At 40.0% G+C, this 16196-nt stretch overlaps 1 protein-coding gene across 4 annotated transcripts in view; it reads right to left on the bottom strand.

Moving 5' to 3' along the window:
- The window catches only part of usp7 (ubiquitin specific peptidase 7 (herpes virus-associated)), a 34734-nt gene extending 20861 nt beyond the window's left edge, over positions 1 to 13873 (bottom strand). For 2 of the 4 annotated variants that reach the window (XM_037688907.1, XM_037688906.1), the window contains exons 1-12: positions 13430 to 13592; positions 7794 to 7898; positions 7082 to 7280; positions 6347 to 6485; positions 6136 to 6224; positions 5940 to 6048; positions 2703 to 2833; positions 2327 to 2381; positions 2166 to 2246; positions 1755 to 1845; positions 936 to 1018; positions 537 to 646 (exon numbers count right to left, since the gene is read on the bottom strand). In XM_037688907.1, the coding sequence (XP_037544835.1) occupies positions 537 to 646; positions 936 to 1018; positions 1755 to 1845; positions 2166 to 2246; positions 2327 to 2381; positions 2703 to 2833; positions 5940 to 6048; positions 6136 to 6224; positions 6347 to 6485; positions 7082 to 7280; positions 7794 to 7898; positions 13430 to 13511 (1274 nt within the window). In that variant the 5' untranslated portion in view covers positions 13512 to 13592. Of the gene's footprint in view, positions 1 to 536; positions 647 to 935; positions 1019 to 1754; positions 1846 to 2165; positions 2247 to 2326; positions 2382 to 2702; positions 2834 to 5939; positions 6049 to 6135; positions 6225 to 6346; positions 6486 to 7081; positions 7281 to 7793; positions 7899 to 11894; positions 11961 to 13429 lie in introns of those variants that run through there. The other 2 variants (XM_037688909.1, XM_037688908.1) reach the window with 2 other exon arrangements.
- Positions 13874 to 16196: the final 2323 nt, after the last annotated feature.

Genomic DNA, 16196 nt, shown 5'->3' with positions numbered 1-16196 from the left:
ATATATATATTTCCGTCACTGCCACATTTGACTCCTGTTTTTGAGAAACATCTCTTTCTGAAATTGTCACAAAATGCTCTTGTATTGTTCAAATTCACTGAGGTTTTATCATTATTCGCATCACATGTGGTACATGAGGTGGACTGAAATTGTGTACACAGGGTCCCAGTTACATCAACAATAAAAAATATAAATTGTAAAAAGAAACAGTAATAAGGGTCTAAGATATAAGATGTCACACCTGTCCTGAAGTTTTCCTAATAAAGACGTGGTCAACAAGGTTTCAGTGATGTCCTTTTCCATCGTCATAGAGCAGGACGTCAGACATTTTACTTAGTGTAAGCCCAAGAGTCTTTTCTTTAATATGCTGCACCTTTCACCTTCGCCAATATAGAGCAGACGCTCTAAAATTAGACCCAAGCAACAACCTCTGCTACAGCATGCGACGAGGAATGATCTACTTCATGTAAAGTTTTGCACTAGTAATAAAAATAACGGTAGTCAGTAGTGGAAGAATGAAGGTGCGTTTCTTCTACCTGTCATTAATCTTGATATTTTGGTCAGTCTGTGGGTCGTACATGAACCTCATCAGCTGCAGATGAAGGATTGGAGGGAAAGTGAGGAACTTCACACCCTTTTCTGCTTCCTGCAGTGCAAACACACGTCGGGCCAGATTAATCTCCACTCAGACTTTAACAAATAATAATAAAGACATTAGATAAAATGAAAATCCCAATAAATGTATTAAAATCAACGCACAATTTGCAAAGTCCTCACTAAGTTTGGTTTCGTGACTCGTTTGCAAACAAGATTTTACTGCAATTCTGTTTAAACGGGCCTAAATATCATAGCTATGCAGAAAATAAAATCTAATGTAATGTTCATTAAAACAAGAAAAGGTGCAAAAATTCCTGACCGAGGGCGAGAATGCTCACCTGAAGGCCATGTTCTCCTGCATCATATTTGTTGTCTCCGTCTAACTGCTCAGTAGCAACGTAATCTTTAAATGACTCAAAAACTGCACACAAGCAGAGGAAACAAACAAAATCAGGAAATCATTCACACCGAAACAGCAAAAAGCAAGTGGTCTGAATAATGATCAGCTTTAGAGAGTTCTTACTTTCAACTTTATAATTGAAAACTAGCAGGAAACCTCAATAATACCAGAGACAAAATGTGGTTTACATTCATTTAAAATGCTTGCGACAGCCATTTTTTTTGTAATAAGTTTTAATGCATTTGTGGATTAATAACATTAATAATGTATAGTAAAAAAAAATCATGCTGCTAAAATTAACAGTTGTTGACATATTCACGTGCAATAACAGGAAGTGATGACAAAGGAGAACGCCTGCATGTAAACAAACCATTGCTACAATGGCTAACGACACAGAATCTGATGTTCCTTTAGATTATTTTGAGTCACTATCAGAGGGACAAAAAAATAATATAAAAAAATAAAATAAAAAAGAGAGTCTGAGTTCAAATTATATTCATTCAGAGTTCCCCATTTTAAAGAGTTCCCCCTTGATGACACTTTGTTTCACTCTGGCTGCTAAGTTCAAAAGAAGACATGCCAGTTATGTGAGAAAATTGTTAAAATTATGGATATGTTTTTTAAATATTAATGTTTTCTTACATTTATTTGTAGTATATGAATGTCACAATCACTTTAAATTCAGTTTGAATAGAAAGTAACATGCAGCAGCAATATTCTATAAATGAGAAAACTATGAAGGTGTTGAGCTACTCACTGTTCTTCTTTCCCTTTATGCTAAGCTGGATGTCATAGTAGTCCTCTATTCGTTCAGACCGGTAGTCCACATGCTTACACTGGATATAAGACTACAAAAGAAGCACAAACACACGAGTTGGAGTACAACACAAGATGGTTAAAAATAACTTTTCTGAAAGGGTTGCATCTTTATATACCCTGCATTTATTTTAAGACAGAAGCTGGACAGTCCAGGATACAATCTGTGCCTAGCTAAACTAATGTTAATATGTTTATCAAATCTATAGTCATACAAGTTTCACAAACATGGCTGAACTTGACACTACTACTAATGTCTTTTTATAATTAATAAATTTTATTTTTTAAGAATGGAGTTTTCAAATACATAATAAAGAAGATTAAAAAAAACAAAACAAAAAAAAAAACATACCACCATCTTTCCTCTGAATAGTTTAGGAATGGTTCCTTCAACACAAGTGCCCTTCATTTTGTTCTCCACGTTGTCCAGGAGCTGCAACACAAATCCAGTGTGCATCAGTTCAATTCAGCACTGATAAATGCACATCACTGGAAACCTATGAGAGCACTCACCACTCTGCACAGCTCCTGTACATCATGTTGCATGAAGCTATCTAGTGTTTCCCACCTGCACAAGGAGAAAAAAACAGATACACAGTTAAAATATTGTGATCTGCGCTTTGCAAATATGAAGAAAAACAACATCTGTTATCAAAGCAGCGAACAGAGCAACATCAACAAACAACCCAATGTTTCATTATTCCTGCAGGTATAAAAGGGTTCACACTTTGTCAAGATAAAAATGATCAAGTTTCAGTGTGAAAAACAATAAAGCAAAGTAAGCAAATACATCACATCCTTCTCTTTTTGTACAAGACTGAGCCACAACCACTAAATACCTGTTTTTATTTTAGAATTTATCACTTTACAACAAGAAAAAAGCTCGTACCCAAAGGACTTTGTGAGTTTCTTGGTGCCAACAGGTTTGTCGCTGTGTTGAAGTTCATAAAAAACCCTCTGCAGCGCCAGGGGAACGCTCTTCGACGAGTCGTCACCTTCTGTGGGCATCATGTACACCGCCTGAGAAGACAGGGTCCACATCAAAGTTATGACTTTACACACTTTTCATAATTTAACAACATTTTTGCCCATTCAATAGAATTATACCAGAAATGCAAAGGCTTAATAGCCTAGCAAAAAGAATTGGGGTTAAAAATTAAGTTTTGGAGATTGGAGTTGTTTTAACTCTGTTCCTGTGTCAAATAAGTGCAAGATCCTGAACCGTTTCAACAAACATTTTGTTGCTTCTGGTTCTTTATTTGACACAATGGAAAATCAGCCACTTCACTTAATAACCAAACTTCTACAAATCAAATCCCTCCTACAAGTCAATCCTCAGTTAATCACAGCTTCTCTTTTTCTCCATTCTCAGTCAGTGAGGTCAATAAACTGTTAAAAGATCTTGATCCTAAAAAATCTGCAGGTCCAGATGAACTTCCACCTTATTTCTTAAGGCTGGCTGCTCATATCATCACAGTCCCTGTGACCCACATCTTCAATCTCTCCATAAGACAAAACTCCATCTGAGACGCTTAGAAAACAGCCTTTGTTCTTCCTTTGCTGAAGGGAGGTGACCCCACCTCACTGAACAACTATTGGCCAATCTCTAAATTCTGCATTTTAGCCAAGGTTCTAGAAAAACTCAAACTCTCAAATCAAAGATTACCTGGACTCATTTAACATCTTACCTCCACATCAATCTGGTTTCAGGAAGCAACACAGCACAACCACTGCTTCACTGAAGGTTTTTAATGACATCATTGAAGCACTGGATGCTAAGGATTATTGTGCTGCACTTTTCTTAGACCTGTCTAAAGCTTTTGACACTGTGGATCATAACATCTTGTGTCATAAACTCTCAGAAATTAGTTTCTCAGATCATACCATTGGTTGGTTCTCTAATTATCTTTCAGGTCTGAAGCAATGTGTTCAACATAATGGTACTTCCTCCAGGTATTTAACAGTCAACAATGGTGTACCACAAGACTCAGTCTTAGGACCCACCCTCTTTACAATCTACATAGGTAATGTAGGTCAGAGCACCCTTGATGCATCCTTACATTTCTATGCTGATGACACAGTTATTTATTGTTGAGCTAAAACAGTTGCTAAGGCTTTCCAGCTTTTGTAATCTGCATTTGACATCATCCAGACAGATTTGTTCCGCCTCAAACTTGTCCTAAATGCCGACAAAACCAAAGGGATGCTTTTTCAAACAGGAAGTCAGTCCCAGCAGTTCTTCCTCTGATTTTATCCTTAAAATAGTGTCCCTATTGAGTTTGTTGATTCCTATAAATATTTGGGTATCTTGGTCGACCCACATCTCTCTTAAGCTTCACGTGGAAAACCTAGTAAAGAAACTGAAAGTTAAACTGGGTTTCTGGGTTTGTATACCTGGATTATTGAGCATGGACTTTGTTGTTAAACTGGGTTTCTGGGTTTGTATACCTGGATTATTGAGCATGGACTTTGTTGTTAAACTGGGTTTCTTTTTCAGAAACGGATCCTGTCTAACTCTGAATGCTAGGAAACACCTTGTATCTGTGAATTTCCTTCCCTCCATTGATTACGGTGACATTATTTACATGAACGCTCCTACAAAAACCCTGCAGATGTTGGATGCTGTCTATCACGGTGCACTAAGATTCATAACTGGCTGTGATTATCGTACCCATCACTGCACCCTGTATTCACTGGTTAACTGGACATCATTAACTACACACAGACTCTCTCACTGGTATATTTTCATCTTTAAATCACTTCTTGGTCTGCTGTCTTCATACATCTCATCCTACATGCGCTCGCAGGACATTATTACCCGCAGTGTTCCCTCAGTGAGGACTGAACTTGGCAAAAGGGCCTTCTCCTACTCCGCTCCTCTTTCCTCGAATATATTACAAAAAGACCTGAAGCTCTTGACCTTGACCTCTCTAAGTGGCTTTAAGAATCTGTTGGACTCCTGGCAAGGACCAATGCAGACATGTTCCCGTTTTTAGTTTTTTACATTCGCCTTATAATCTAGTTGTTTTTTGATACTTTTTTGCCATCTCATTTTAATTTGGAAAAAAAAAAAATCTGTATGCCTCTTTTATAACTGTTTATTGTTGTTGCTGTTGTCCATTGTTGTCATCACTCTGTTAAAATCAGGTCTCTTGTAAATGAGTCCTTGAGGCTCAATGGGAGTAACCTGCCTAAATAAATGTTGAATGAAAAAACATCAATTGTTGCTTTCCCACTCTTTTCTGTAACTTCTTATATTTTTCCCACTTCAGACTAGCATAATTTATACTGCTGCCCTCTGTTGTCAACACCCTGGCGGGTGACAATAGCCAATCAGTGATAGCGAGTGAGAGCGCGAGGAGGAGGTGCAAAACTCTAGTCATCTTTTTTTTTTTTAACTTCCTGCTCATCCTTCATTCCAGCCAGGTTAGCTTTTTTTTCTTCTTCTTTCGGTTGCTCCTGCATTAGGGGTCGCCACAGCGAACTAAGTCGCACGAAGACTTGGCAGTTATTTTTACACTGGATGCCCTTCCTGACACAACCACCGAGCTACCACAGCCCTCTGTGTGGAGCAGAGAGCTGCTGTCTAGGACACCCAGAGGAGCAGATGGTGGGGGTTAAGGGCCTTGCTCAAGGGCCCAGAGTGAGACGAATGAGGGTGGGGGCAGGTGTTGGTGCTTCTCCTACCCCACCCACATTTTTTATGTTGTCGGTACCGGGGCTTGAACCGGCGATCTTCCGATCACAGGCCCACCTTCTTTAACCTCTGCGCCACCACTCCCCCTCTATGAACCAATAATGATGAATGATTTGTTGAAATGTGTTTTAATAAGTAAAAAAAAACAAAAAAAAAAACACAGATCTTACTCCATATCTGCCTAAATTATCCCCACCTGCCCAAAGCCATTTTTACCCACAAAATCAGAATGAAAACCGTCCAACTGGCAGTAAACCACCCAATCTGGCAACACTGATACTACTACAAATTTCAGGATTCTGCCTGTATTTGATGTTGACTTTAATCGCTTGAGATGCAGCTAAATGTGTAGCTATTTGGTCAGTTGGAACAAATGCTTCAAACCAGCAGAAATAAATATAAAAATGTAGTTATTTGAAAATGGCATACCCGCCGTAGCTGGTTAGTGAAGAACAGTGTCTGCAGTAAGCTGTTCATGTAACAAGTTGCTCCCTGGTTCTTCAACCCAACATAGCCCGTGTGTTTCTTTGAGTCCCAGCTGGTTAAACAACAAAAAAACTTACAATTACAAAATGTCAACGCATTTAAAGAAACTGAACGGAGCACCAAAAACAAGACTACGTACGCCACTCCGTGTGGGGCATCTGCCTGGACATAGACTTCAAATGTGACTTTGTCGTCATCAACGAAGCCCCTCTCTGGATCAGTCACGTCCTGAAACATAAAATCAGGTCTCGGTGAATTTCATCTTTACTTTTACGTTGTAATGAACAAATGACAACTGTAAATACTTTTTATTTTAAGATCTGTAACTTTTGGTTTGTTTGTCCACTTACACTCCAAGACATGAAGTTGGAGAAGCCCCAATCGTTCTCTTTGTGGAAGAACAGGTGACTGATCCTGCGGCTGAATGACTTCTCGTCGTCTTTATAGTTGATGATTTTCAGCATGGCTTGAGCGTGGCAAGACCATGACCTGAAACAAGATCACTTTTAAAATCCAGTCATTTTTAAACACTGAGTAAAGGTACATGCTCAAAACATTCTACATTTTTCATTGAAGAAAATGAAGAGGGCAAAATGTGATCTAAAAAAGGGCATGAGGCAGTTTTGAAGGACAAGTTTGAAAAGATAAATATTTGGACTTCGTTTGACTTAAATGTTTCATTAGCAGAAAAAGAATTTGTTGGACAAACTAATGTGACATTTCAGCTAGCATTTACTTAGATGAAATAATGGGAAACTGAAAATTTGATGCTAAGAAATACTTTTTTCTACAGCACATCGTGTTAAATACAGTTAGAAATTAAATCCAGTCAAACTAATGCAGGTTAATTATCAAAATATGCACTTTCTGTGCTCCTGTCAGTGCAAACACAATATTTTAAGATGCTTTCATCATTTGATCTATAATATTTACAATAAAAGTTGTCAACCTACAAATCACTGGAGATCTTTAACTCTTGGATCGTTGGGCAACAGATTAGAATAAAATAGGTTTTAAAATCAGGTTCATCAAAGGAGAGAATAATTAATTGTTCTCGTTATCTTTCCGTCCACAGTGACACATACGTGGAGTCTGACTCTGCGTTACACTGCAGGAAGAAGCCAACGCTCTTCTGGTGAGGCCGGTCAGGATAGAACCGTGGCATCACCATTATCTTCCAGGGCAGGTTCCGGACGAAGCAAGCCGGGCTGAGAACCGACTCGCTCAGGCGACTGAAGTGCTCCACCACAAACCGGAACGTCGCCTCCGACCGCCAGCTGGTGTCTATGGGACAGAAAAACACCACGTTACAAAAAGAAGTTCCTTTCCATTTTACACAATGACTTAGAGAATTATTTGTTTTGATCAACCTTTTTCTTTTTTTTCAACAATGTTTACTTAAACTACTCAACTTTATTGTAAAGCTGTCAGATGTTTCAGCCTAGTTACAATTCAATGAGTTAATTCAGACATTTAGAATGTAGAAAACACAACAAGATTTCCAAAGCTAAATATACACATTTGTTTTTTTATAATTTAACACCTACATGTACAAAGACACGTACTTTTTAAAATCATTATTGGTTTATGCAAGTTTTAACTTTGATAAGTAAAGTCGCTGAGATAGTACTTCTGAATGTCACACCGTGCATCTTCTATCCTGTTAAAAATGGATCATCACCATCAAACTTAAAATATAAAACACAATCTAAAGTGTGTGCTTCATTACATCTATATGACTGTTATTAATTAACATCCGTGTTTCAAACAACGTTTTGTATGAGCATCCATCCTCACCGTCTTCCATGTCCTCCTCTGTGTTGTTGTGCCCATCTGCCATGGCCACGTTACCATTGATCACTGGGTTAGCTGGGATTGTTGGAGGATCGTCTGTGTCCCCAGCTACAAACAGAGGGTAAACTTTATGAGGAGACTTCAAAAATAGCGTTTTAAACACGAATAGGAACACAAAGGACTGAAGAGAAGCTGACAGATGTGTCTTCAACTCAAGACAGTAGCAAGTCTGAAGTCAAAAATCTTACTAACAATTAATTTAAACTATTTCTGCAACAATGATAATCATTTGAAATTAAGGTTGTGCTTTTAACAGTATCATTGCATCAAATATATAAAAAATAAGTTACAACTACATTAAAAGGGAAATCAGTTCATATTTTCCGGTAATTAAGCAAGTTTCTTGTCATCTTTTCTACACTCAGCTGGGAAAAACCACACTAACAAAATGACAAGAGGGAATGAGTATGTATAAAAATCAGAAGATGACACCAGGCTAGATAATTATGATGCAATTCCAGATCAAACTAAAAGTCATCAAAAAAAAAACAAGACATGCAGAACATAATTATCCCAGCTACATGAAACAAGGCGTCACATTCATCCAAACACTATAACGACTGCGTCAGAGGAGCATTAGGTCAGCTTGAAGGGGCGAGCACGATCTGCAGGGACCCTGTGATGACAGTCATGCTACAGAGGAGGCGTCTGAGTGATGATGGAAATGAAGGCAGGTCCCCTAACACGTGTCACATCACTTCAGTGACAGAAGTTTGTCTACTTTTCTATTAAGATCTTAGCTAACACAAACACTGAGTTGTGTGTGTACTAATATTCAATATTTGATTCCTTTAGGAAGCTGACCTTGATTCTCCAAGTAGATAATATCACCTGAACGGATTGAAATAATAATTTATGTTTGTCCTGCTTACTTTTGTCAGTCCAGCCTCCATTCTATTAGGTGCTAACACGCTTAAGCAGAACGATAAACCGCACGAGTCAGAGCTTGGTTTATGTATTCTTCTGAAAATTTAAATTTATTTTAAAAATGGAGAAAAGGTTCTTCTTACAAATGTTTTTCCATGAAGCATCACAATAACAAAAACCTGTTGTGATCAGACTAAAAGTAACATTTTGTGAAAACGCCAACACTAAGTCGTTCAAATGAAAGGAATCAAAGTGTAATCTTTAATCTTTTATGGAAGTCCCCCATCTGCTGGGATATGGTAAATGGACTGTACTTATATAGCGCCTTTCTATCTTAACGAGATACTCAAAGCTCTACACTACAATCTGTGTCCTCATTTACCCATTCATACATCACTCTACTAGATCTCTATAAAGTTAATTGAACAAGTCATTCTAAAGAGACTAATCAGAGCTTTATCACATTCATACACTGATGGGACACACATCGGAGGCAACAACGGGTTCAGTCTCTTGCCCAGGGACACTTCGGCATGTGACTGCTGGTGGATTCGAACCCCCAACTCTTGCATTAAGAGGACGACTGCTCTAACCACTCAGCTGAAAAATCTGAAAATAAAAGCAAGTATGTATGCATTGTATGTTTTTCACCATATAAATCAACTCTACTCTGAGGAAAAAAGAAAAAGTTGTTTGAGGGGTTAACAGCCATGCTTTTAATCTAACAAGACACAAATTATCCTGTTACAGTGGTTACTGAGAAGATACAATGTAGTTTGGAGCATCTAAGCACAAGGAGGTCAGTTCTACTTTCAGGAGACTAAAAATGAAGATAAGAACAAAAGATTAATACTACCCCACTGTCCACCTTTTAGAAGTAACTATGATAATACACTTTTGTTAACCTTTTGTTATTCCCATTTTAAAATATATTAAGATGAAAATCCCAATAAATATACCATGTTTTAAATTTTCAGAAAGCTACTATTTACCTAAAACTCCAGTCTACCGTTTAAGTATGAAGTAAAAAGTAAGTTTCTTTCGGCTGCTCCCTTCTTCAGGAGTTGCCACAGCGAGCAAAAAGAAAGATTTAGCTATTTTTTTACACCAGATGTCCTTCCTGATGCAACCTGGGCTTGAACCCGCAACTTCAGGATTTCAAGACCGTGGCACTGACCGCCAAGCTACGGCAGACCATTTAAATATGAAGGACTGTGGAGTACTGTTGTGACATATACAAAATGAGTATAGTAGGGCATTGGGTCATGAGTGTATTCCATAAGCAGTCAGAAAAAGTAAGCAGTTTATTATGACAACTTGTTTTCATCGTCCTTGTAAGGCTTTGGAGAAAAGAGGGAGGACTTCAGAGAGGTGAGCCAGAAGCAAACAGGAGGAATGCACCTGTTACAAGCAAAGAAACTTTAAGAAAAAAAAAAGAGAAGCATGTTTACGTCATTATTATAGAAAGAAAAAATGAATAAACAATCTCAAAGGTTCCTACATGGCTCCCAATTCAAAACATCACCTGTAAATTTACATTTACAGGTGATGTTAATGGTAATTTATTTGTAAATGTAATTGATTCCTTGCTTAGATATAAAACTTTTCTAAGTGGCATAATGTACGTGAATGATTTTATTCAGTGCCATGAGATGACTTCTGTTGTGACTTGGCGCTATATAAATAAACAGAATTGAAAATGTTTATTAAATCATTCTCAGTCAATATTAGCATATACATCATGTTCTGAATATGCATAACTTTTTGTTTGTCAAAATACTTGCTAGAATATTATGTTCTGATGTGGTATATGGTAGGGATGCATGATATTATCGGCATGGTATTGGCTGATATTAATGTTAAATTTCAATATCAGACATTCCATTAAAATAACTCGCCGATATAAAAGGCGCTGTTTTTGCCTGCAGCAGCAGCGCAACGCGATGGCATCACGTGCGCCTACTCGAGCTCACAGCGGAGGAAAACTCAAAATGTCGGCGGTGTGGAAGTTTTACTTTTCGTTGGTGAGGATGTCGGATTCTGAACATTTATGGACTACGTTGAGCCTCGCTACATCGTCCCCAGTCTGAGATATTTTTACAACGCAACGTTACCCAAGTTACAAGCCGTCATTTCCGAAGTCATTGAGATGCTAATAGCCAATAGCATGACTTGTTGGGTGAGTTTTACCAGACATTTGGACATCATGTTAGCCCCGTTAGCATGATTAGTCTTACCAAGTCTAATGGATAGACAAAAACTTTGAACTTAAAAAGGCTGTCCTTCATGCACAGGAGTGCAGAGGATCCCACACTGCAGCTAGAAACCTGGAACAATCCTCCACAAGTGAGACAGCATCACAGCTGACTAATGCTAATAAATAACATTTAACACTTTTCATTTAACATAAGTCAAAGTGCAATGCTCATCATATGGCTGTTACTGAATATAATCACCATCTCTTACAGCTGTTGCACATTTTTTGTAGCAAATAAAACTAAATAAGAGGTCTACGTTCTGACAAAGGAACGTATATAAAATATTGGTATCAGCATAGGTTATCGGCAGAATAAGTTTAACATATTAGCATATCAGATATCGGTCAAAAATCCAATATTGTGCATCCTTAGTATATGGCATGGATAGCATATCTTGGTTATGGTTTAGGTCCCTTTTGGCCAATAGATTATTCTTCAAACTAATGGGTAACAGTTGTTAACTACAGCAAACATATTGATTCCTGCCCTTGTCATTTTCCAAATGTTTATAGATAAATCAAAGCTGGCTTGTGTCACCTGCAACAGCGTGCATGGGTAATAAAAAAATACATTTGTTTTAACAGGTGAACCAAAACATGGCAACATGATGATGTTAATTTCATAGCTATAAATCAATAAAAACAAGACTGCTTGCTGAAGAACTTAAATTTAGTCTAATCTAAATATAAAAACACAAAAATTATCAGTTTTCTCTTTTCAAGCATCTTTGGACCAGGGGAACTTTACATTATTTTCCACACGGTGTCTACATTTAGGCAAACATGTTATTGAAAACGTGCCTCGGTGTTTAATTAGCTGATGAAAACCCACAGGAACGAATGACGCAGTGAGGCTGAGGGCTCCCCACAAGCCTCTACGGACTTCAAACTTGTAATTTGGATAAAATAATAAAACATACGGGGTCATGTCGCCGTTACGCGTGTGAAATTGAGGTCATACGCCTTCGAGGACCCGAGCTGACTCCAAATCAAACAAACAAAAACACGGATCATTAAAAATGGCGAGCTCCATGCCTTTAGGTCCTTCATACAATGAAGCAGCAAATCCCCGCGCAGCCGAGCTTAGCTTACCGCAGCACCGACTACCAGGGCCACACAATCCACATAACAACCCACCAGCCGTCGACACGTCGCACTGACTGACAGAATAAAGTGCGCTAGGCGGTCTACGCTTGTTTTATGAGAAATATAAACAAGAAAACGCGGCTGCCGTAACCGTATTTATGCTACGGATTGTTCTGCGGGCCTTTTTTCAGCCTGTGTTATCAGATATACCAGTTAACGTACTATAATGTATGCAAGATTTAAAAAAATATTAATGATGCATAATTTTGCTTGGATTTTTCAACAAAATGGAGTGAAAAATCAACATTGGGCTAAAAGCCGAGGCCCGAAAGCCGAGCATCAACGATGCAAAATACAAGCCACCATTTTGAAACGCCACACACCCCCTCCGTGATAACCGGCTACCTAGCATGCTAGTTAGCATGCTAAGTAGATAACGTACGAAACCAAGTGGGCCTTCGAGCTAATTCACTAGCCTCCGTTAGCTATTAAGCTACTTGCGTTCAGTTCGTATACCAAACCCACAGAAAACACAGAAAATTAGACTACTTCGCACAAAAAAACAAGTATTTGTGCCCATTTACTGAATGATACGGCACAGTATCCGTTAGCAGTGCTAATCAGCAGATTATTTTAAGCAAATTTAAATACCCGCAATTACAGCAAAGGCCTTAAAGCACGATGCTAACTAAATTGAGCTAGCGTTTAGGCTAGCGTAACGTTACAAGGCTGTTTATTTTAACACCATTTTTTTTAAAGAATAAACGTCCATTCCTTTCTCAACTGAAATTTTACAGTTGAACGTGCGAATTTGTGCTTATAATTGATTATTTTGACCCAGAGGATACAGAGAAGCAACATTAATTTACCAGATAATGCATCGATCAATACGAATTGCAAGAAATGTTTACAAATATCTAGCTTACCAACAGAGGGGCAGTTGGATGACTGTTAGAGAAGTTTACGTAACGATGTAATTTTAAAAGTACATTAGATCATGCGGCGAGGAAATCTGAGCGATTTGAAAATGCGGTAGCCAATCCTAATGAATGATTTATATGTATACATGTCTACGTATATGAACGTACACCAACTTTACGGTTATTTACAAAGTGTCCATTGTAAAACAAACGAGGAGAAACAGAGCACTGTTTGCTAAAACGCAAAATGAGGTCAGCACCGCAAAAGTATGCTGCAGCGGACGCACAATCAGCAGAAACGCACCCGGCTATCCCAGGGCCTTGTTGTTTACTGTGTCGCCGAGCTTAGTCTGCACCAAATAAATATCATGCATTCATCGTGCGGCGGTGAAACTAAGACAAATGTCACATAAAATGCCCCTTTCACCCTCCGTGGGGCCACCACTCACCTTCCATCTCCATGTCCTCTTCCATCTCCATGAGCTGCTGCTCGCCGGCTTTCTGCTGCTGCTGCGTGTGGTGGTGGTTCATGTTGGCAGCGGCTGTTGCGGTCGTGATGCGCTGCTCCCTATTATCTCTGACAACCTCGACCTTGTCCAGGCTCGGCTCGACGGCGGGTAACCGGGCTCTGGACTGGTGGTGAGGTGTGGTGGGATGCGGAGGTGGGGGGGACAGGTCGAGCCTCGGCGGCCGGGCCTGTTCTGTGACGACCTCGGCCTTGTCCGCTGTCAGCGCCGGGGAGTGAGGAGGAGAGGTCGGCTGGGGAGAGGGCAGAGAAACGCGGACGTATTTGCTCGCTATTCGCCCAATCTCGGCGCTTTTGGGTGCGAGTCGCTGGCTGACGGCGGGACTCGGTGGACTGGGGGAGCTCCGGAGACGGAGGCCCGTTGAGACGAACTAAATCACCCAGAGAAACGAGGTGCAATTAGAACTAGCAGCACGACTTGCACCTTCTTCAGGAACAAATGCACCGCTGGCGGCTAGCGTTAGCTACCTGACGCTCGGCAGCCAAACGGTCATAAACGGGCAACAATGAAAACAAAGGCTCATTTGCTACGGACACGATCAACAACTTGGCCTGCAATGTCCCCAGTCCGTGTGCTCCTCCGATTGTCCGACGACCGGGGAAGAGCGGAGGAAGAAGCTATCCATTCAAACCAGTTTCCACTTACGTTAGCGTCAATTTGGAAGTTCGCGGAGACGAGAGTCGCCACCAATTTGCCCCCCTCCAGCTCCCTGAAGCGACCCTAACAGGACAAACAAGAAAACGCGGCGCCCCGTTGCATTTTCAAACCAACCTTTCGTGTGCTATGAGGAAATGTGCCCGGTCATACGTGGTTTGTGATGTGTTCGAGTCTGAGGGGGAAAGCTCAAAATGGCGGCCGCGCTCTTCTCTGAAATGTCACATCCGCATGGAGATCCAAACACAGGCCCATCCCCGGCCAGGTCTCATCCACGTTAACCCACATGGGCCCGGCGTGCGCCTCACAGGCACGACGGAAAATAAAATACGATTTATATAAAGATGCGAATATATGAACCTGCTTTTTAGTGAAAAGGGCCCTAAAAGATACATTTTTAGGATGAATTAGGAACAAACTGGAGTGGGACTGCGGGTTTTAATGTAGAAACAAAAGTAATTAAAGTTTATTATCTCGAGCCCATTTTGCTCAGAAAGCAGTTTGCGCTATGTGCTTGATAAAACCACTACTTTGCTCAAAATTAAAACAGAATATTGCTTACTAAAGATAAATTATCATATTGTAAACACTGTGCGGTCTCCCCAAAAAAAATCCCATTTACAGTTGTATTACATTTATACCACGTAAAAAAAAATACCTTATTTAGGAAAAACTTTGAAAAAGAAACTTGTTTTTAGTTAAAGCTAAATCCTTATTTAGTTAAAATACAGTAAAATCGTTTCTATTTACTGGAAAAGATAGGGCATTTTTAATAATCGATGGAATCGATTTTTTAAATCGTTTATCAACTTTTTTTATTTTTTTAATCAAAGCAATTATTTAAAAAAAAAAAGTTAAGTCATTTCATCTGGACCACTTTCTTTTTGACCCAGCTGTGTCTGCAGAGCTCAAATTGAATTGAAAACCACCCAGAGTTTGATGACATGTCTCCCTCTAGTGGACAAATAACTGCACTACATCTAAACTGAGCATCTGTACATCACTTTTAGACAAACTGCATCACGGGAAAAAAAGACAATAAAAACATAAACAATTAAGAAGAACCCCTTAACCAACACTACAATCAGACATCCAGTTAGATACATTAACCCTACTGAGTTTTAGTCTGCAAAGTTTGCAACCAAACAAGCGCCTAACACCCCTCCATCATTGTCTTCCCATAACACATCAGAGCCTCCAATCACCATCAGCAGCAGGGAGGCCGTGAGGATGGAGCTCAGCCGCTTACATCCAGGCAAGTCTGCAGCTCCAGATGGATTAAGCCTCAAACTCCTGAAAGGATCTGCAGCTCAGCTGTGTGATGTTTTTTGGCACATTTTTCATCAGAGCATGAGGGTGCTCCCTGCTCTGTGGAAAACAACATGCCTGGTCCTGGTGCCGAAAAACAACCAACCATACTCACACAGTGACTACAGACCTGTATTTGACAGCACATGCCATGAAGTCGCTGGAGAGGCTGGTCCTGAAGCATGTCAGATCAGTGGTGGAACCATACCTGCACAGTTTGTAAACCAGCCACACATTGGAGTTGATGACGCCATCACCTACCTGCTGCACAGAGCCTACACGCCTGGACAAAGCAGGCAGCACTGTAAGAGTCATGTTCTTTCACTTTTCACTTTTACTGCTCTATTCTGCAGTTAGCTCCTGGACATGCAGGTGAATGACTCGCAGGTCACCTGGATCAGAGACTACCTCACAGGTCGGCCACAGTGTGTGAAGCTGCAGAGCACCACCTCAGACACCACACTGAGCAGCACAGGGGCTGGAGGGACGGTCCTCTCCCTGTTTCTGTTCACTCTCTACACCTCAGACTTCAGGTACAACTCACAATCCTGCCATCTGCAGAAGTTCTCGGATGACTCTGCCGTTGGGGGCTCCATCACTGGTGACCAGGAAGCTGAATACAGAGGTGTGGTGGACAGCTTTGTGGAGTGGTGTGGACAGAACCACCTGCAACTCAACGTTGGAAAAACTAAAGAGCTGCAGGTGGACTGCAGGAAGATCAGCCCCC

This window comes from Nematolebias whitei, chromosome 15 (genome assembly GCF_014905685.2).
Source record: "Nematolebias whitei isolate Nwh7 chromosome 15, NemWhi1, whole genome shotgun sequence".
Lineage (NCBI taxonomy): Eukaryota > Metazoa > Chordata > Actinopteri > Cyprinodontiformes > Rivulidae > Nematolebias > Nematolebias whitei.
Note: the sequence above shows the minus strand (reverse complement) of the source record. Positions and strands in the feature narration are given on the sequence as shown.